Consider the following 20,108-nt stretch of genomic DNA (forward strand, 5'->3'; position numbering starts at 1 on the left):
CCATTACCATTATAGTAAGCGCTTAATACTGTCATTATTATTATACATATATACAGGTGTGAAGAAGGGAAGGAGGCAAGCACATAGTAAGCGCTTAACAAATACCATCATCATTATAGTAAGTGCTATTATACATATATACAGGTGCTGTGAAGTAGGGAAGGAGGTAAGCACATAGTAAGCGCTTAACAAATACCATTATCATTATTATAGTAAGCGCTTAATAAATGCTGTCATTATTATTATACATCTATACAGGTGCTGTGGGGAAGGGAAGGAGGTAAGCACAGAGTAAGCGCTTAACAAATACCATTATCATTACTATAGTAAGCGCTTAATAAATGCTATCATCATCATTATAAATATATACAGGTGTTGTGAAGAAGGGAAGGAGGTGAGCACAGAGTAAGCGCTTAACAATTATTATTATTATTATTAGCAGTCCTCTCCCAACCCGCCCCCCCCCCCCCGCCCCACGGGGCGTCCAATAGCTGCAGGGCAAAAGCTGAGCGAGTCAAGACAGGCCGGTCGGAACCGGTCCGGCTGCGGCCGTTTGCTTTATAGGCGGCCGGGGCCCGGGCCGGGGAGCCCGCTGCCCAACAGCACGCTGCTCCTCCTCCTCCTTCCTCCCTCTTCCTCCCTCTTCCTCCTCCTCCTCCTCCGGCGGCGGCGGCGGCGCTCAGCCCGGGCGCGCGGAAGGGGAGAGGGAGGGAGGGAGGGAGGGTGCGCGCGCCGGCCCCAGCCTGTCCCCGTCGGTGCGGGCGCCCCCCGGCGCCCCCCGCGCACCAAGATGGCGGGCTCGGAGCCCCACGGGGACGCGACCGCGGCGGCCGTGCTGGTGAGTGGCCCGGCTCGGGGCCCCCGCGGGGACCGGGGGGTTGGCCCTGCCCAGCGCTTAGCCCAGCGCTCCGCGCACACCATCAATGGGATTGAATGAATGAATGAATGAATGATGGTATCCCCCCCCCCCCCCACCGCGGCCAGGTGCAGCCCGGCCGCTGGGGGGCGCCCCCGCCGACAACGTGGGGGAGGCAGGGGGGCGCGTGCACGCCCCCCCCACCTCCTCGGGGCTGCCCCAGGGGTGGCGTGGGCCCCTCCCCAGCGCTTAGCCCGGCGCTCCGCGCACACCGAGCGCTCCATCGATGCGATTGAATGAGTGAGTGAGTGAATGAATGAATGAATGAAGGCGCCCCCCCCACCGCGGCCAGGTGCAGCCCGGCCGCTGGGGGGCGCCCCCGCCGACAACGGAGGGGGTGGTGGGTACGTGTGCGCGTGCACGGCCCCCCCCCCCCTCCTCGGGGCTGCTCCAAGGGTGGTGTGGGCCCCTCCACAGCGCTTAGCCCAGTGCTCCGCGCACACCGAGCGCTCCGTCAATGCGATGGAATGAATGAATTAATGAAGGTGCCCCCCCCCCCCCACCGCGGCCAGGTGCCGCCCGGCCGCTGGGGGGCGCCCCCGCCGACTACGGAGGGGGAGGCAGGGGGGCGCGTGCACGCTCCTCGGGGCTGCCCCAGGGGTGGCGTGGGCCTCCCCCGCCGGGCCGATTTGTCCCTCCCCAGCGCTTAGCCCAGCGCTCCGCGCACACCATCAATGGGATTGAATGAATGAATGAATGAAGGTATCCCCCCCCCCCCCACCGCGGCCAGGTGCAGCCCGGCCGCTGGGGGGCGCCCCCGCCGACCACGGAGGGGGAGGCAGGGGGGCGCGTGCACGCTCCTCGGGGCTGCCCCAGGGGTGGCGTGGGCCCCTCCCCAGCGCTTAGCCCAGCGCTCCGCGCACACCGAGCGCTCCATCAATGCGATTGAATGAGTGAGTGAGTGAATGAATGAATGAATGAAGGCGCCCCCCCACCGCGGCCAGGTGCAGCCCGGCCGCTGGGGGGCGCCCCCGCCGACAACGGAGGGGGTGGTGGGTACGTGTGCGCGTGCACGGCCCCCCCACCTCCTCGGGGCTGCTCCAGGGGTGGCGTGGGCCCCTCCCCAGCGCTTAGCCCAGTGCTCCGCGCACACCGAGCGCTCCGTCAATGCGATTGAATGAATGAATGAATGAAGGTGCCCCCCCCACACACACCAAGGCCAGGTGCAGCCCGGCCGCTGGGGGGCGCCCCCGCCGACAACGTGGGGGAGGCAGGGGGGCGCGTGCACGCTCCTCGGGGCTGCTCCAGGGATGGCGTGCCCCCCCCCCCCGCCGGGCCGATTTGTCCCTCCCCAGCGCTTAGCCCAGTGCTCCGCGCACACCAAGCGCGCCATCAATGCGATTGGATGAATGAATGAATGAATGAAGGTGCCCCTCCGCCGCGGCCGCAGCGCTGGGGGGCGGCTGGGTGCAGCCCGGCCGCTGGGGGGCGCCCCCGCCGACAACGGAGGGGGAGGCAGGTGGGCGCGTGCACGGGACCCCCCCCCCCTCCTCGGGGCTGCCCCAGGGGTGGCGTGGGCCTCCCCCGCCGGGCCGATTTGTCCCTCCCCAGCGCTTAGCCCAGTGCTCCGCGCATAGGAAGCGCTCCATCAATGCGACTGAATGAATGAGTGAATGAATGAATGAATGAATGAAGGTGCCCCCCCCCCCACCGCGGCCAGGTGCAGCCCGGCCGCTGGGGGGCGCCCCCGCCGACCACGGAGGGGGAGGCAGGGGGGCGCGTGCACGCTCCTCGGGGCTGCTCCAAGGGTGGCGTGGGCCCCTCCCCAGCGCTTAGTCCAGTGCTCCGCGCATAGGAAGCGCTCCATCAATGCGATTGAATGAATGAGTGAAGGAAGGAATGAATGAATGAATGAATGAAGGTGGGCCCCTCCGCGGCCAAACCGGGGAGGGGGGGGGGAGGCTAGGTGCAGCCCGGCCGCTGGGGGGCGCCCCCGCTGACAACGGAGGGGGAGGCAGGGGGGCGCGTGCACGCCGCCCCCCCCCCCCCGGGGCTGCGCCAAGGGTGTCGTGGGTTCCCCCTCGTCGGGCCGATTTGTCCCTCCCAAGCGCTTAGTCCAGTGCTCCGCACATAGGAAGCTCTCCATTAATGCGATTGAATGAATGAATGAATGAATGAATGAAGGTCCCCTCCCCATCGGCCGCAGTGGGGGGCGCTGCTAGGTGCAGCCCGGCCGCTGGGGGGCGCCCCCGCCGACAACGGGGGGTGGGTGGGCGGGGGTGCGCGTCCACGGCCCCCCCCACCTCCTCGGGGCTGCTCCAGGGGTGACGTGGCCCCCCCCCCCCCCCCGCCGGTCCGATTTGTCCCTCCCAAGCGCTTAGTCCAGTGCTCCGCGCACAGGAAGTGCTCCATCAATGCGAATGAATGAATGATGAGTGAATGAATGAATGAATGAATGAAAGTGCCCCTCCACCGCGGCCAGATGCAGCCCGGCCGCTGGGGGGCGCCCCCGCCGACAACGGAGGGGGAGGCAGGGGTGCGCGTGCACGGGACCCCCGCCCCTCCTCGGGGCTGCTCCAAGGGTGGCGTGGGCCCCTCCCCAGCGCTTAGCCCAGTGCTGCGCGCATAGGAAGCGCTCCATCAATGCGATTGAATGAATGAGTGAATGAATGAATGAATGAATGAAGGTGCCCCTCCACCAAGGCCGCAGCGCTGGGGGGCGGCTGGGTGCATCCCGGCCGCTGGGGGGCGCCCCCGCTGACAACGGAGGGGGGTGGGCAGGGGTGCGCGTGCACGCCCCCGCCCCCTCCGCCTCCTTAGGGCTGCTCCAAGGGTGGCGTGCTCCCCCCCCGCCGGGCAGATTTGTCCCTCCCCAGCGCTTAGTCCAGTGCTCCGCACATAGGAAGCGCTCCGTCAATGCGATTGAATGAATGAATGAATCAATGAATGAATGAATGAATGAATGTGCCCCCATCGGCCGCAGCGGGGCTGGGGGCGGCTAGGTGCAGCCCGGCCGCTGGGGGGCGCCCCCGCCGACAACGGAGGGGGGGTGGGTACGTGTGCGCGTGCACGGCCCCCCCCCCACCTCCTCGGGGCTGCTCCAGGGGGGGGTCGTGGACCTCCCCCGCCCGGCCGATTTGTCCCTCCTAAGCGCTTAGTACAGTGCTCTGCACATAGGAAGCGCTCCATCAATGCGATTGAATGAATGAATGAATGAATGAAGGTCCCCTCCCCATCGGCCGCAGCGGGGGGCGCTGCTAGGTGCAGCCCGGCCGCGGGGGGGCGCCCCCGCCGACAACGGAGGGGGGGGGCGACGGGGGGAGGTGGGGGGGCAGGGGTGCGCGTGCACGGAGGACCAGGGGTGTGCGCGTGCACGCCCCCCCCCCCGGGGGGGCTGCTCCAGGGGGGTCGTGGCCCTCCCCCACCCGGCCGATTTGTTCTTCCCAAGCGCTTAGTCCAGTGCTCCGCACACAGGAAGCGCTCAACCAAGACGACTGAATCATCATCATCATCATCATCATCAGTCGTATTTATTGAGCGCTTACTGTGTGCGGAGCACTGGACTAAGCGCTTGGGAAGTACAAGTTGGCAACATAGAGAGACGGTCCCTACCCAACAGTGGGCTCACAGTCTAGAAGGGGGAGACAGAGAACAAAACCAAACATACTAACAAAATAAAATACATAGAATAGGTAGGTACAAGTAAAATAAATAGAGTAACAAATATGTACAAACATATATCCAGGTGCTGTGGGGAAGGGAAGGAGGTAAGATGGGGGGGATGGAGAGGGGGGCCAGGGGGAGAGGAAGGAAGGGGCTCAGTCTGGGAAGGCCTCCTGGAAGAGGTGAGCTCTCAGCAGGGCCTTGAAGGAAGAGAGCTAGCTTGGTGGATGGGCTGAATGAATGAATGAATGAAGGTGCGATTCAGCGATGAAGAGGGGCGCCCCCGCCCCCCCCCCCCCCCCGTTGCATATGAGTTCCTGCCCTTTACCTGCTGTTCTATTCCAACTGTAATTGTGTCGTGTTATATTGTTAAGCCCGTCCACTTGCTTTGTTCTGTTTTGTCGTCCGTCTCCCCCACCCTCCTAGACTGTGAGCCCGTTGGGTAGGGATTGTCTCTATCTGTTGCCGAATTGTACTTCCCAAGCGCTTAGTGCAGTGCCCTGCACACAGTAAGCGCTCAATAAATACGATTGAATGAATGAATATGGGGGGGAGCTGCTAGGTGCAGCCCGGCCGCTGGGGGGCGCCTCCGCCAGAGGGGGCAGGTGGGCGCGTGCACGGGGGCCTCCCTCCCCCCACCTCCTCAGGGCTGCTCCAGGGGTCCGCCCCAGGCCTCAGGACACCTCCCAAGCGCTTAGTCCATTCATTCATTCAATCGTATTTATTGAGCGCTTATTGTGTGCAGAGCACTGTACTAAGCGCTTGGGAAGTACAAGTTGGCAACATAGAGGGTCCCTACCCAACAGCGGGCTCGCAGTCTAGGAAGGGGAGACAGACAACAAAACAAAACAAAATAACAAAATAAAATAAATATGTACAAATAAAATAGAGTAATAAATACGTACAAACATATATACAGGTGCTGCGGGGAGGGGAAGGAGGTAAGGCGGGGAGATGGGGAGGGGGCTCAGTCTGGGAAGGCCTCCTGGAGTCCAGTGCCCTGCGCACAGGAAGCGCCCAACAAGTACGACTGAATGTTAATATGTTTTGTTTTGTTCTCTGTCTCCCTCTTCTAGACTGTGAGCCCGCTGTTGGGTAGGGACCGTCTCTATATGTTGCCAACTTGTACTTCCCAAGCGCTTAGTACAGTGCTCTGCACACAGTAAGCGCTCAATAAATACGACTGAATGAATGAAGGAATGAATGACCCCGGGTCCGCTCGCCCTTCCCGCACCCCGGCCCCGGTGAGCCCAGCCTGGGCAGGGATTGTCTCCATCTGCTGCCCAGTTGCACCTTCCGAGCGCTTAGTCCAGTGCTGTGCACACAGTGAGCGCCTCCATCGATACGATCGAATGAATGGATCCGAGAGCGGCGGGGAAAGGCGGTCGGAGGAGCCCCCCATCACCCCCACACGTTGTCCCCCCTCCGCCACTCCTCGGTTTGGGAAAAGTGGTGGCCCAAGGAGCTGGGAATTTCACTGCAGTTGCGGACCGGGGGTGTCCTGAGAGCTCACCTCCTCCAGGAGGCCTCCCCAGACTGAGCCCCCTTTTTCCTTTTTCCCACAGCACCCGTATATATATTTATACAGATTTATTACTCTATTTTACTTGTACATGTTTACTACTCTATTTTGTTAATGATGATGATGATGATGATGGCATTTATTAAGCGCTTACTATGTGCAAAGCACTGTTCTAAGCGCTGGGGAGTTTACAAGGTGATCAGGTTGTCCCACGGGGGGCTCACGGTCTTAATCCCCATTTTACAGGTGAGGTAACTGAGGCACAGAGAAGTGAAGTGACTTGCCCAAGGTCACACAGCTGACAAGTGGCGGAGCCGGGATTTGAACCCATGACCTCTGACTCCAAAGCCCGGGCTCTTTCCACTGAGCCATGCTGCTATGATGATAATGATGTTAATGATGTTAATTATGATGTTAATGATGTGCATATAGCTTTAATTCTATTTGTTCTGACGATTTTGACACCTGCCTCCATGTTATGTTTTGTTGTCTGTCTCCCCCTTCTAGACTGTGAGCCCGGTGTTGGGTAGGGACCGACTCTCTATGTTGCCGACTTGTACGTCCCAAGCGCTTAGTACAGTGCTCTGCTGTGACTTTGGGCAAGTCACTTAACTTCTCTGTGCCTCAGTTACTTCATCTGTAAAATGGGGATTAAGACTGAGCCCCCCGTGGGACAACCTGATCACCTTGTAACCTCCCCAGTGCTTAGAACAGTGCTTTGCACATAGTAAGTGCTTAACAAATGCCATCATTATTATTATTGTAGATACAATTCATTCATTCAATTGTATTTATTGAGCACTTACTGTGCACAGAGCACTGTACTAAGCGCTTGGGAAGTATAAATCAGCACCAGATAGAGACGGTCCCTACCCAACAACGGGCTCACAGGCTAGAAGCGGGGAGACAGACAACACCACAAAACATGGAGACAGGCATCAGGAGCATAGTAGGCAGGCTCATGAGCGCTCAGTGCAGTGTCTGGCACGTAGTAAGCGCCGCCCCCGCCTTGAATGAATGAACGAAAAGAGGTGGTGGGGGGGGGGTCTCCCCGCGGATCCCCTCACTGCATATGCAAAGAGAATCTCACCCTGCGATTCTGTTTTTAGAAACTAGATGACGGGCATTTAAACAACTCCCTGGGATCTCCCGTGCAAGCAGATGTGTATTTTCCACGCCTCGTAAGTGATTTCTTTTTATGCTGCAGCTTTTCGCTTTAGGACGCCCACCGCACCCCGTCTCTTCCCTTCCCTCGTTTTATCCCCTAGGAATTTTCTTGATCTGAAGGCCAGACTCTGTCGTGGACGCAAGACAAATCTGCTTCTCTTTTCTCCCCCCCCCAGATCGTACCGTTTTGCGGGCACATTAAAGGAGGGATGAGGCCGGGCAAGAAGGTCTTAGTGATGGGGATCGTAGACCTCAACCCTGAGAGGTAAGATAGTGATGAATAATTATGGTACTTGTTAAGCGCTTATTAGGCGCCCTACTAAACACTGGGCTAGGTACAAGGTTATCAGGTTGGACACAGACCCTGTCCCATATGGGACTCCAGTCTAGGTCGGAGCAAGTCGATTTACTCTTCGTTGTACAGATGAGGAAACTGAGGCACCGAGCGGTGTCCATGGTCACACAGCAGACAAGTGGCAGAGCAGGGGTTAGAACCCAAGTTCTCCAACTCCCAAGCCCTTTTTCTACCCATTAGGCCACACTGCTTCTCTGGGGACACGAGCAGTGAGTGTCCATGGGATCTCCCGTGCAAGCAGATGTGTATTTTCCACGCCTCATAAGTGATTTCTTTTTATGCTGCGGCTTTGCAGCTTTATGCTGCCCACGGGGCGTCCAGTATTGGCCCTTGCCCCAACAGCCTGGCACTCCTCCTCCAGGGCCGGATGTGTTTCCCAGCTGAAGCGCTCCGAGAAAGGACCCGGTTCCCATGCAAAGAATTGGCAGGAATCCCTCTCCATCATTTTGCAGACAGCTATTTTTATCAGATCATAAACATAGGCTCACATTTCCCCTTTGACCCGTAGTGGAAACATTGAGACTTATAAAAATCCTGGTTTAGTTAAAGCACCTTAAAGAATGAAGAGGAAAAAAAAAGTACTTGAAATAAGCTGAAATTCCTTGGACACGTTTCAGGGCTATTTCTGGACACAGGACTTTTTCTAGGCTGGATTGGATTAATAATAATAATGGCATTTATTAAGCGCTTACTATGTGCAAAGCACTGTTCTAAGCGCTGGGGAAGTTACAAGGTGATCAGGTTGTCCCACGGGGGGCTCACAGTCTTTAATCCCCATTTTCCAGATGAGGTAACTGAGGCGCAGAGAAGTGAAGTGACTTGCCCAAAGTCACACAGCTGACAATTGGCGGAGCTGGGATTTGACTCCAAATCCCGGGCTCTTTCCACTGAGCCACGCTGCTTCTCAATTTTTCTTAGGATTATTAGGTGTGGTGTCCCAGTTCTGATTCGATTGGAATTACAGTCGGTTTGGCACAGTCAGTGGGAATTGAGTGGACAACAGGGTTAAACGTGGATACTGAAAAATGGGACGTCATTATTTTAGCAGCGTTCTGTCTTCCCTCCGTCCCCCTTCCCCCCACTGGAGCCCCGTTTAGCTCAACCAGACAACATGTCAGCATTCCTGGTAGAAAGTTGGGTGGGAGAAAAGAGAAGAAAAGGTAAACTACCCCCAGGGGAGAAGGGGAGGAAAAGGCCCTGGGTAACCCACCCACTGATAATCGGTCCCGGAGCTATTCGAGTCGGCTGTATTTGTCTTTCAGTTTTGAGATCAGCCTGACGTGTGGGGAGTCCGAAGATCCTCCTGCTGATGTGGCCATCGAACTGAAGGCTGTGTTTACAGACCGGCAGCTGCTAAGAAACTCCTGTATATCTGGTGAGCGGGGTGAAGAACAGTCGGCGATTCCCTACTTTCCATTCATCCCAGACCAGCCGTTTAGGGTGAGTACTCAAGGGTGCCGACTTTGCTACTAACCACTTGGACCTGAGGTGCTATTTTGTTTGCTCAAAGCCTCCAACGCTTTTGAATGGTCAAGCAGTTTGCCACCTAGGCAAGATAAATGTCCCGAAGAATTTCTGTGACCCAGCCGATATTTGCAACGGCACCCGCTGACTTTTTGTTTTCTACCTGGACGCTATAAAGCAGAAAGCTCGGAATATTGAAAGTAGTTCGAAATCCAATTGGAGTTAATCTCATCCGTTCCCAAGAGCACTTTTCAGCTGGCTACTCCTGGGTCGTTTAAATTATGTATGTCTTTATAAATTTGTCTCTTTATCAACTGGCGAGAGCATCTGTTCTGACAGTTCAGTATCGCAGTGTTCAAGGACTGTCCGCAGAACAAGAAGCTAATGCCAAAATTTTCTTCGCCACCTCTTCTTGGAATGCATACCATAACTGGCAGCAAGGGTTATGGCTCTGGGCCCCATATGTGTATGTAGCCATTAAGTCAGCAAAACTCTCATTGACCTTTTTCCAAATAAACTCGGCCCTTAACCCGAGGCCTTTCATCTAGAAATCCCGAAGCCCTTTACGGGGAATTAATTTGCAGTACCCATTTTGCAAACAGGGAAAACGAGGCTCAGAGGTTAAACGGCAAGCCTAGAATTATGTAGCTGTGTCAGTGTCAGAGTCTGGAACTCAAATCTTCTAATCACAGCCCTGGGCTGTAAGTGCCAAACCTTCAACTGGCTTCTCTGGGACGCTGGCCAGGGGAAGGAGGGGCCAGCGCGTCCAGCATGTGGGAATAACTCCAAGCTTTTGGCTCCGATGGGGAAGAAATAAGCCAAAACTGGGCTTGACTTTGCCCCTGTGAGTGATGTCACCTCAATAATAACATAAATTAGATGTGACTAAAATCATGTCAGCTACCTGGGGAACACCTATGCTTTTATAAATACACACTGGAAACTAATAATTACACACTCAGGTGGATTACTAAGGTGCAGTTCGGTTTAAAAAAGGGAGAGAACGTAGCTAGCTTTTGCAGTGAGAATCAAGCTATCTGTTTTACTTAACAGGGCCTTAGTAATTATACTCAGTTGGTCCAATACTAATTACCACGTACCCCACATTCTGGTTTAGTAATCCATCATATCCATGTTTGGTGCAAACTCTATAATTACTTGCTTCCTCCTTGCTTCTCTAATGCCATCATTCTGCTTGAAGAGGGAACTCCCAGTAGAGTTGGAGAAAGGTATTTTTTGGTGTTTTTTTTTTTTTTTGTATGGAGCGCAGCGGTGGGCTTAGCACTCTGCACTGTGGCATTGGGCTTGCTAAGTATCAAAGGCGAAAGCGGTTATCACGTTGGAGTGTTATACTCTCCCAAGCGCTCAGTACAGTTCTCCACCTGCAGTAAGCTCCCAATAAATACGGCTGATCGATCGTGTCTAAAAGGGGAGCGGGGAGACCTTCCCACGTTCCCAGACTCCATCTAATGGTAAACCCACTTCCTCGTTTTCCTTCCGACAGGTTGAAATTCTTTGCGAGCACCCTCGTTTCAGAGTATTTGTGGACGGACACCAGCTCTTTGATTTTTACCATCGAATTGAAACGTTGTCAGCCATTGACACGATAAAGATAAACGGAGACCTCCAGATCACTAAACTGGGCTGAACTTGTTCAGACTCTCTCAATGCCAAACGAGATCAGGGACGACCCTTTGTCTGGAAGAGCTGTCCTAGCCGAATCTGGAGACTTTTAAAGGCAAGCTTCACTGCCTCTGCTGTGTGTGCAGTTTAAACCCAAATGATGAACTGAGTTTAGGGCTTAATCGGCAGCAGTTTATCAGTTTTCAAATGGGAACATTGCATCGACATCAGAAATGCTCAACCATTTTTAACACAGACAATTCTTCGTGTGCAAATATCATTTCTGCACTGAAGTGGATGAGTGTAGCACAATCAAAAATATATATTTTAGTCAGGGTATTAAATAGAATATAGGTTGTTAAAGTTTTTTGCACAGCGTAATGTTATTACATTTTAAGGCTTCCCTGTAGTTTATTTATTTATACTCGATGTATGAATTAGAAAAATAAGCAATGTTATTGAGCATCAAGGACAGCAAGTACAAGAGTTTGGAATGTACAGATGTCTTAGGTTCTTTGGGTAAATTAAACATATCGTTCTTGAAACACATCATATTCTTCTTGAACAATTTAGTTCTTGGAGCGCCCTTTAACAGTGTAAGATTAAGTCTGACAGCGTCGTTGCTCTAAGTGCTTTACGGGGAGCTTTGCAATTTTTCAATGAAATGACAAAGGAAGATGAGATGTTTTTTAGGTATAGTTGTATTTTGGTTGTTCAAGTTCCTTACTGTGAATCAAAAGCTTTGGGGTTCCCTAGGACTAAATATCTGTCATCTCTAGAATTGCCCGGTAAGTTATTAAATTTAATATAAGGCACTTATAACTGCGAAGACAATTTAAAAGTATATTGTAGCAACATATAAAGGTGTTTTGGCCAGCCAACACAATGAAAATCTAAGAAAAGTCATGCAGAGAAACAGTTTTCAAAATATATCTACATATATCGATATGTCTGTGTGTATATATATGTTTATACATATATATGTATGTGTGTTTTATATATATATATACACACACATATCTATATATGTAGATATGTGTGTAGTACCGTGTAGATATATGTAATCTACACACTTCAAGCCAGCAAAAACAGGAGAATTTCACAGTTGATTTACTCTTAATACCTAAGGATTATACCTGCTTTGGTCTTCTGTGGAGCCTCAAAGCAGTTCCAGTTTCCCGCTAGGCTAATTGGGCTGGAAGCATTACTCTGTGAGTTTTATTGTTAGGCCAGGTTTCTGAGGTCAGCACAAGTTGAGTGGACCACCTCAGATTACCCAGAAACATCATCATCAATCATATTTATTGAGCGCTTACGGTGTGCAGAGCACTGTAGTAAGCGCTTGGGAAGTACAAATTGGCAACAGAACTCATTGGAACAATCAAATGGTTGGGCACCCAGGGCAGGAAGTCAGTTACACCATGATACAGAACAAGTTCTGGCTTCTGAATTTCCTGAATTGGGTTGATGGATGCCAGCCTCTCAACATTGCTTTTAAGATGGGTGGGGGTGGTGAATGGGCAGGTGTATTTATATATTATTTGGATTTTGTCTGTACTGAGCATTGAGTCTTGCCACAACATGTTCTTGTCTTGCTTTGCTGCTTTTACACAGCTCGCAGGCACTGAATGACTGTGTCATGTTCACGTGTTAAGAATGTAGACAGTGTTTCGGTACCAAAGTACATTCACCTGTAAGCAAAGGAAACACAAGTATGAATCTTTTACAGATGATGCATTTGGACTGTCCCCTAGTTTTTGAAACCTGAATGAATTGCTATGTCGTAGAAAGAGACTCTAGCAGAGACTTTGTTTTGGGCAGGTGTGGATTTTTATACCCCAGCCATCCTTCCAAGGACTCTCTGAGTGCCATTCAGTCAATACGTGGTATTTATTAGGTGCTTACTGTGTGCAGCGCACTGTACTAGATGCTTGGGAGAGTGCAAGACAACAGAGTCGGAAGACACGTTCCCTGCCCACAAGGAGCTTTCAGTCTAGAGGGGTGTTTACATTACCAGGTCTGCCTCTTCCTCTGCACTGCTATACTCGGGCTCTCAGCTGGTCCCGACCCTGGGTTTAACGGATTAGCACGACCCGAAAAATGGGTAAGTATCCAAAAGGACGTCCGTATCGAACCAGGAGGGGAGCCGAATCGATCCGATCGTCGTGACATTGGACTTTACCGAAAAAGGTCACCACTGATCTCTTGCCTAATTCATCTAGAACTGGAGGAAGCTGAGGAGGATGACTGAATATGACTATCTCCTAACTCAGAAGCAGGCTCTCTTAAACGGTTTGGCGGCAAAAACCCCGTGTTAACGTTTTCTGACCCGAACTCCTTGCTGCCTGGCAATATGCACCAGTGTCATTCCCGTAAGCATTAATGTTAACCCCGGGAGAGAAAATTCAGTGAGTATTTAAAAAAAATCCTGCTGCCCTAATCTCTAACGGTTTTAAAAAAGAATCGTCATCTGGCTCATCAACACGAGAGATCCAAAGTAGGAAAGTTTGGGTGAGCAGTGTGATTTGAGGTGTCAGTGAAAACTGCGGTCAGGAGAATACTGTTTCAGGCCAGAGTCTGAGTTTCCAAAGAGAGAATCAGTCCATCAGTGGTATTTATTGAGCGCTTGCTGTGTGCAGGGCACTGGGCTAAGCACTTGAAAGGGTACATTACAACAGAGATGGTAGATATGCTCCCTGCCTACAACCAGCTTACAGTCTAGAGACAGATATTAAGAGTTGAGCCTTGATATACATAAATCTAGACTCTGGGAAATCAGGCAGAGTTTTAGAAACTTCTGGCCAGCATCTAGATCTGTCCTGAAATGAATACATTTAAAATGTATTCGGAGTGAATGCACCTCCTTAGCCCAAATAGGCTGGCAAATCTTGGGAGTCATGGAGGTTAAGGTTGACTTGGCATTGGTAACAGCAAATTCTTTCATTTTATTCCGGAAATCAGACTAAGCAGGCAGGGAGAGGAATGTTGCCTTCACTGAAGCAGCCTTGATTTTCTTTAGCATTATGTAGAGATAATATTCCTATGAAATATTTTCCAAGAAACCCTTTCTTATTTCCTGCATGGTGTAAAATGTTGCGAACTGTGTTCTTCCCTTATTGAGTCACTGGTGAAAATATTTGCACTACAATAAAAGTGTTTTGTACTAAGTGTTTTCAAAGTTTGTAACAACCCAGGAAACAACTAAAGAGTGGATACACTTTCTCTTCCATCGTAGCCGTACTTCCCAAAGTAGGAGTGACCTATCTGTGTTTCTGAACTGTATTTAGTGGCTTAGACACTGTTTGAATAAAGGGTTAATGTGGCTCACCTCTACAGGCTGAAAGAGGAGACGGAAGAGACACATGGGCAAAATAGTCACTGCTGGGTGTGTAAATTGTCTGGATTTTTTTTTTCTTAATGCATGTCCCGGAATGATGGGATATGAGTAGGAGAGTGGGCTCTAATGTGGTTTTTCAGCAAGGAGCATCTATGCTATAACAAGCAGCATGGAATGCTTTTAGTCCTGCCCAAATTCAGCCAAATTCAGGCCTCCCCAACATCCTGAACTCTGATTATCCCTCAAATAGTCAGTTTCAAATGTCTTTTGAAGGGCAGCAGTCCCTGGGCTGGCTTGCCGGTTGCCTTGTACTGTAACATCAGCCTAGTGCCAAATCTAAATGTAGCTAACAAAAGCCCAGGGTACTGTGGAAGAAAGGTTTGCTTGCCACGTGCTACTTAAGATCCCTCAGTCCCTGTGGGAGGAGCACATTTTGGCGGGTAGCGTCTCTAAGGGGCTGTGGACGAAAGTCACACCTGAGTTTCCCTGTTAGGGGAACTGAACTTGTCTTAAATCCATCCAAGGGAATAAACCACTAGTGCCGTTCTTTGCCCCGGAACTGAATTTGTCTTAAATCCATCCAAGAGAACAAACCACTAGTGCCGTTCTTTGCCCCAGCTGCAGGTGACCCCCCGGGGTCAACAATCCGCAATCGAACTGCAGAAGAAGATGATTGGGAGGGAAGTGGAGTTTTTCCTGCAAGTTTTGTTGCCCTGTTGGCCTTCCCTTCTCTCTACCTCCTCATCCCTTCCCAGGCCTCTCTTCCACGTTCTGCCAAACCCTGGGAAGCAGGGTCCTGCTCCCAACTTTTTCCATTTTCCAAGGGTGGGTTCTGGTCTCGCTGGGCCCCAGGTCACGAGCTCCACATTGCCCCTGAATTGGGTTGGAAATGGACTCAGTAACTTTGAGACTTGAGGGGACTGTGTTAGCCTATAGGCCTGGCATCTGAAGATGTTCAGGCCCCCGCCTTCTGCCAGAGAATGGCATTGTGATTTCCACTCTCTCCATCCTAAAGAACATGAGTACGCAATTGTATTTCAAGCATGTGAGTTAATAATCATGTTTTTTGTTGAGGGCTTAGTATGTACCAGGTCGTGTCACATTAAGCAGCATCACTGGAAAGCAGCATGGCTCCTCAGTGATGGTATTTATTGAGCATTTACTGTGCAGAGCACTGTACTAAGCTAAGTGGAAAGAGCATGGGCCTGGGAATCAGAGGACCTGGATTTTAATCCCGGCTCTGCCACTTGTCTGTTGTTTGGCCTTGGGCAAGTCACTTATCTTCCGTGCCTCACTTCCCTCATCCTCAAAGTGTCGCTTCAGTGCCTGTTCTCCCTCCTATTTAGACTGTGAGCTCCGTGTGGGGCATGATTATCTTGTATCTACCCCAGCACTTGGTACAGTGCGTGGCACATAGTATATGCTTAACAAATAACCACGATTATAAGTCCTATGCTCTTGGGCAGATGCAAGAAAAATCAGATTGGGTAGAGCAGCATGGCTGAGAAGCAGCATGGCTTAGTGGAAAGAGCACAGGTTTGGGAGTCAGAGGTCAAGGGGTTCTAATTCCACCTCTGCCACTTATCAGCTGTGTGACTTTGGGCAAGTCCCTTAACTTCTCTGTGCCTCAGTTACCTCATCTGTAAAATGGGAATTAAGACTGTGAGCCCCACGTGGAACAACCTGATTACCTTGTATCTACCCCAGCACTTAGAACGGTGCTTGGCACAGAGTAAGCACTTAACAAATACCATCATCATCATAGAGTCCCGGAACCACACAAGACTCATAATCTTAAGAGGTAAATAGAATAAGAGGTGAGATTGCAATTGCCGTGGTGTTTCTGATCATTTTGGAAAATGATGGCTTTCATGAAGTGGGACATGGCATGAAAGAAGGCCTAATACATCTTGCATATCAGTATCATCTATTAGTCTTTTGATCCGGGGTCTTACAAATTTTTTTTTCTAAATAAAAACTTTCCAAGTGGGCAGTACAGATCGTAGCTGAAATGTTCACGTAAGGGTAGAAGAGCAAGAGAGCTTCTCCACTTGGTCTTGCAGGGGCTAGGTTCAAGATCGAGGGAAAATTTGTTGTAAGCCACGGATGGTAAAACATATAGAATTTGTGGCCCTCAAGAATTTATGTAGGCAGAAAATATCAAAAGGTGAAGATGGGTTTAGATAAATTCCATTATGAGGGCTCCATAATGAATTATTAGGGGAGAAAGTTAGGGATATCAAATTGTACATGTAGTTAGATGTACAAGGTGTATAAGAGAGCAACCAACCATCCATCGAACTTCCAAGCATCCTGGGCAACCAACCATCCATCGAACTTCCAAGCATCCTCTGTTCTCGACCACAGGTCTGTCGCAGCAGGGCATTTGCTGGTACTCATCTTTCTTTAAGCATTTTGCTGTTGAATTTTGAAGCTTTTATTTCCCAGAAGAATGTGACATTAACTTGAATGTTTCCAGTCATCAACGGGAAGCCCTTTGACCCCTGTATGTAACAGTCAGTGGATTCTTAATCATTTTCCCATTCTTCTTCCCCACCCCGCCAGATCTTTTGAAAAAGGTAGCTAACTTCCTTGCAAAGGTAATGCAAAGCAATTGGTTATGATACTTGTAATGCCATAACAAAACCCCAGCCACCCTGGGGGGACAGTAGAAGTGGGGAACCAGTGAAATAGCCTCAGGATCTTTCTGTAACTTTGGTAGTCCTGTTTAGTTCCTAGTATGAGCGGGAATCTTGGCTTCAGTTATACCTAGTGTAGTGTATTATTCATCCCCTCCTCCCAGCCCCACAGCATTTATGGACAGATCTCTAATTTATTTATTTATATTAATGTCTGTCTCCCCCTCTTGACTGTAAGCTCGTGTGGGCAGGGAATATATCATTATATTGTGACTTTGTACTCTCCCAAGCATTTGATTGATTGAAATACCTAACATCTCAGTAAAGGACTCTTGTTGTGGCTTCAGGTCATCCCCACTTTCTCGATTGCTGTAGATTTTTTTTAATCATTTAATAGTAACGATGCTAACAAATATTCAACTAATAACCTCTGGCCTTTCTGCTCCACCAGTATTCTGTCCTTAATTATTCAGCTAATGAAAGTCAAGCTTACCCGGACAAATTGGAGTAGGAACAAATGGAAGTGTATCCCAGTAGTTAAGGCAAGGTATGGGGATCTGGAGACATCTAAAGTCATCACCAAACTTCTCTGCCTCAGTTTCCCCAGCTACATAGAAATGATGTTGCTTGTTGGTAAAATGATTTGAGAGCATCTAAGTATCTATACTTAAAAGTATGCATCCCAGATCTTTCGTTTTGCTTTAAATAAAATCAACATCCCACAGTATCCATGCTATTCTGAGCTTAGTTTTTAGAAGATAATTATACAGTTTTGTTGCCTGCTTTCTGGATTTGGGGAAATACCATTAGAAAGCACAGTTTCTCATAATGCAATAATGATTTTCACATCAGCACATGGTATTCTGTATGTTTCAATAAAATGAACTAAAAGTATGCATGAAAACCTGGAAATATGTATCATAAACTGTAAACTTATTTTTCTGTGTTGTGCAACTTTGATAAAGTCCTTTTAATAAAAATCAAATGTGAAAGTTACAGGATTTTGGTAGTGTATGTAAATATATATGGTATATATATGGAGATTATGATTCTAATTCACATTTTTTCCCCATTTATTTCCAACTTTTCCTTCCCAAGTGAGCAGATTTGTTTTTAATCCCTTCATCAAATGACAGGAAGGCAGTATATAGCCTGGCGTTCCCCTCTGCATGGCACTCTGTCCTGACCTCCCCAATAAATCCACCAAATTACCTCCCTCTCCATTTTCAAAGCCCTCTTAAAAAGTCACCCCCTCCATGAGAATTCTCTGATTCATCCCCACCTCCCTAGCCATGACAACCCATTAGTTGCCTAAACATGCGTCTGTGTAACTGTTTATTTGTTAGATATGCATTTGCTTTTAATTATTTTTATATACATTCTCTCTTGGCAACGTGTGTCCCCTTGTCACCCCTATTTCGTGGTACGCCCTTTGAGAACAGGGATCAAGTCTTTAACTTCCACCATTCATTCTCAAGAGCCTAATACAATTCTCTCCACACTGCTTAATAAATGCTTTTAATGGAAATATTGCATGTATCATGAACATGTTGGATGTTTTTTCAATTGATTGATTTTTCTTACTTTGAAAAGGATCCAATTTACCATTCTGGGCACAGAGGGAGGAGTGAAGGGTGGAAGGACAGTGGGTAGTGGGGCTGACAGATAGGTGGAGTGAGGCAGGAAGCCTGGAGGCAGTGGAAGAATATAAAATCCAAGTCCCAGGCACCTGAAGAAGCCTTTCAAGGGCTCTTCAGTTGGATTGATGCCCAATTCCTCATGTCCATCCCTGGCAACCCGCCTTGTCCCCTCTGCTCTGATATACTTGCAGCAGGGAGTGTGGCAGCAGCACAGAGTACCAGGGAGAGGAGCTCTCCTGGAGAATCAGGGAGCTGAGTACTAAGAGAAGAGGATCCATTTGCTACAGGGGACCCATTCCCTGGATTATAATGGGACTGCCTGAGGAGAACTTAAACCTATGGCTGAAAAGGTTTCCAAGAGGTTGAGAAATTCACCTCCTGACCTCCAGTCAGGATCACAAGTAAGAAGGCTTGCTCGACTGGATCTCTGAGCAGCAGGCTAGGCCCGTGCCAGGACCTTTGCTAGTCGCTTACTATATGTCAAATGCCGTTCTTAGCACTGTGGTAGATGCAAGTTAGGTTGGACACAGGCCCTTTCCTGCATTGGGCTTACAGTCGAGGTAGGAGAGAGACAAAGAGCACTCGGGCCCAGAGAAGCTAAGTGACTTGCCCAAGGTCACAAAGCAAGCATTTGGCAGAGCTGGGATTTGAACGCATGTCCTCTGTTTCCCAAGGCTGAGCTCCTTCTCGTGTGCTTGACCAGCAGGCTAGGCCCATGCCAGGCCCTTCCTTGTGCCCTGACCAGCAAGCTAGGCCATGCCAGGTAGAGGCATGGGGGGCATTGAACAGCCTGCCATTAACGAGCCGGATTGGGGGGAAGCAGAGTTGGAGCTCAGCAACTGACTTCTGTCAGTCTTCTGTTCCCTCCCTGGAAAGTAGGGCTGCCCCACAGATCCCCTCCCCTCCCCTCTCAGAAAATTCCTGAATTCCCACTGAGCAATCTAGCCCTAAACCTGAATCATCTCAGGGTAGGTGAGACTCTCATCATCATCATCACCATTATGAGCATTTATCAAGTTTCTGCTGTATGCTGAACACTGTGTTAGGTGCTAGAAACACGGGATACAAGCAGAGGGCCTGCCCTCAGGGATCTTAAAATCCTACTTGGAATTATCTCCAGAAAAGGAGTGTCCCTCAGTCGCCATTTCCAGCATTGAACAAATCTGACTGCCAATGTAGTCATCCTTAGGATCCAACCTAAATCCTTTATTCTGCTGTTTAGCCCAGTAACCTTGTTCTTTGTTCAGCGGAGAAGGTGAGATGTTGAGCCTTTACTTGGCCCAAGAGGTGGTCTTATTGCAGACCGGCACTGGCTTCAGGGCCTGGCCAGATGGGGAAAGGTGAGATGGCAGACTTGGGCCCCTGAGGAAGCTCTGTGGTGTCTCCAGCAAGCCCAGATTTTAGGTTAATTCGATGTTTAAACTCACGTACTGAAAATCTTGAAAACTGGCCCTGCAAACATCTTCTCTCTGGGACGAATAGTTCCAAATCATTTAGCCTTTCCTCAGAAAACTCATTTCCCTCTCCTTGCCATTTTCTCAGTGATCAATCAATCAATTAATCAATGGCATTTATTGTGTGCTTACTTTGTGCAGAGCACTGTTCTAACCACTTAGGAGAGTACAATGTCATCATCATCATCATCATCAATCGTATTTATTGAGCGCTATGTGCAGAGCACTGTACTAAGCACTTGGGAAGTACAAATTGGCAACATATAGAGACGGTCCCTTCCCAACAGTGGGCTCACAGTCTAAAAGGGGGAGACAGATAACAAAACCAAACATACTAACAAAATAAAATAAATAGAATAGATATGTGCAAGTAAAATAAATAAATAGA

At 50.1% G+C, this 20,108-nt stretch overlaps 1 protein-coding gene across 1 annotated transcript; it reads left to right on the top strand.

Moving 5' to 3' along the window:
- Window positions 1-757: 757 nt before the first annotated feature.
- LGALSL (galectin like) lies at window positions 758-11,199 on the top strand. Its single transcript, XM_038751515.1, has 5 exons — window positions 758-838; window positions 7,151-7,222; window positions 7,385-7,473; window positions 8,826-9,003; window positions 10,532-11,199. The coding sequence occupies exons 1-5, from the start codon at window positions 791-793 to the stop codon at window positions 10,673-10,675; spliced, it is 531 nt and encodes a 176-aa protein (XP_038607443.1). The 5' UTR covers window positions 758-790; the 3' UTR covers window positions 10,676-11,199.
- The last annotated feature ends 8,909 nt before the right edge of the window (window positions 11,200-20,108 follow it).

This window comes from Tachyglossus aculeatus, chromosome 9 (genome assembly GCF_015852505.1).
Source record: "Tachyglossus aculeatus isolate mTacAcu1 chromosome 9, mTacAcu1.pri, whole genome shotgun sequence".
Classification (NCBI taxonomy): Eukaryota; Metazoa; Chordata; class Mammalia; order Monotremata; family Tachyglossidae; genus Tachyglossus; species Tachyglossus aculeatus.